This window comes from Mytilus edulis, chromosome 2 (assembly GCF_963676685.1).
Source record: "Mytilus edulis chromosome 2, xbMytEdul2.2, whole genome shotgun sequence".
In the NCBI taxonomy this organism is placed as follows: Eukaryota; Metazoa; Mollusca; class Bivalvia; order Mytilida; family Mytilidae; genus Mytilus; species Mytilus edulis.
In genome coordinates, this window is record NC_092345.1 from 30,961,518 (window position 1) to 30,963,482 (window position 1,965).

General features: G+C 32.1%; 1 protein-coding gene across 1 annotated transcript; it reads right to left on the reverse strand.

Annotated features, from left to right (window-relative positions):
- Positions 1 to 481: 481 nt before the first annotated feature.
- LOC139510805 (notch-regulated ankyrin repeat-containing protein-like) lies at positions 482 to 805 on the reverse strand. Its single transcript, XM_071297336.1, has one exon. The coding sequence runs from the start codon at positions 803 to 805 to the stop codon at positions 482 to 484; it is 324 nt and encodes a 107-aa protein (XP_071153437.1).
- Positions 806 to 1,965: the final 1,160 nt, after the last annotated feature.

Here is a 1,965-nt window from a genome sequence, read left to right on the forward strand (position 1 = left end):
CAAGCAATCTACAAATTAAATAAAATGTTTACGTCTCGTACATCAAAACGTCTGCTGCAACTAACTGAAATGCCGTTAAAATATTCATATTTCTTGCAGTAAATATCTAGTCAATTAAGAAGAATTTTATCAACTTTTCACTATATCACATCTCCAACCCGCATAAAATGAAATTCCTTTCTCCATTAAATTGACTGAAGTTCCATCATACAAATGTTTCAAATCCCTAAATGCGCCTCAATTATGTCGAGTATTTCATTTTCATTCACAATTTGGCAACTCTCTTCTCAAGACTCTTGTAATTCTGTCATCGGCTTTAGAGGTAGAGGAGTATCGGACAGCTTCAAGTTCAAAGGTTATATATACTAACATAAGTCTAATGCGATCAACAGAATTAAAAACAAATTATACTGGCATTGTTAAGAACAACGAAATAACAACGAAAACACAGTTCGATCACAGATAGTATGTATCACAATTGTCACCGTTTTGGTGGAATAGTCCTATTTGCATGGAGTAGATATAAAGTAATGTCCTGATGTCCACTGAACGCTGCAATATGCAGAGGATTCCAGCCATCACTGTTAGCAAGTCTTGTGTCTGCTCCAAATTTAACTAAAAGTTTCACTAGTTTTAAATTTCCATTCATACAACTTTGATGCAAAGCCGTTTGTCCCTCAGTGTCAAATGAATTCACATTTACTTTTCCCTCTCTGCATTCCAGAATCTTTTTAAGTTCTGCAGTATCCCCATTTCTCACTGCATCCAGAAATCCCTTTTGATATTTATTTCCACATGCATTCATTGTAATTCCATTTGAGCAAATGCAATATAAAAGTGTATCACCAAATTTCCCAGCCTGTTGGAAAACGACTACCTCATTGGTTGGCTCAAGGCCAGCTAAGTATATAACTTTATTTGATTCACGATAGCTTTAGAGCGTGGGAAAAGCTATGTCAATATCTCGTACGGTTTGTCCGTATTCTAGATGTAACTGAATGGGGTTACGTTTTGAGTGACTTGTGTAAAGGAACGCCCCTTTACAAATCAAAAAGAAAACGTACCGTAATTTATTAACTAGGTAAAATCAGTGACATGGGAAAATTATTTCAAGCAATTCTATCAAAATTTAAATATCTATTCAAGTATGTTAAAGCGATTGTGAACGTATCACATTCCTCAGAAGTTTTAAGAAAGGTGAAAAGTAGCAGTCTAGTTGAAATCAACAGTATTAAAAGGTGGTAAATTTAATACTTGAATTAATTATCGTCAAGTTTTGTATATTATTTAAAAAATGTTTTGGTTGACAGATTTTAAATTGTAAAATTTTAAATTTCATTGACTGACCCTTGACACTTATATTGTGCTTATCGGTAATTTGAAGATGAAGTTTGTATGTAAGGCCTTCTATAAAAGAAATTCATTAAATCTAACCTATTAAAAATGAATTTATAATGTGCAACAGTTATTAAACTTTAAAATGTGCAAGTAAAACAAGAATTGAAAAATATCTGTAAGCTGTACTTTCAAAATTGAATGAATTGAATGCAATAGTTTGATTTTTATGTTCCTTCGATGACGTATTTAAACAAGATGTCAAATGTCATTTTGTTCAACCTTTCCATTATTGGTACAAACTACTAAATATATCGCGTGAGTTTTCTACATCACAAACCTTTTCACTGTATACATTTTCTGCTAATTAAAGTACAAGTACTCTGTACACATTAGCAGTGCAGATATAGAGATTTGACCGTTAAGTTTCCCACGGGATTTGTAAATTTCCTTTAATTTGCCTTTTCACACAAACTTGATTCATTGATCTAGGCATGTAGTTTTAGATGCCAAATTATAAATAAAACTAATGTTTCATTGAAACGTTAAATGATTTTTTCTGTTCGTTGCTGATTGTTTGTATTGATCTGTTAAATGAACTGCTTTTGTAAAAAAAAAATATGCATGTCT

Coding starts and splice junctions, on each gene's coding strand:
- LOC139510805 (XM_071297336.1), bottom strand. CDS start 805: ATGAATGCATGTGGAAATAAATATCAAAAGGGATTTCTGGATGCAGTG.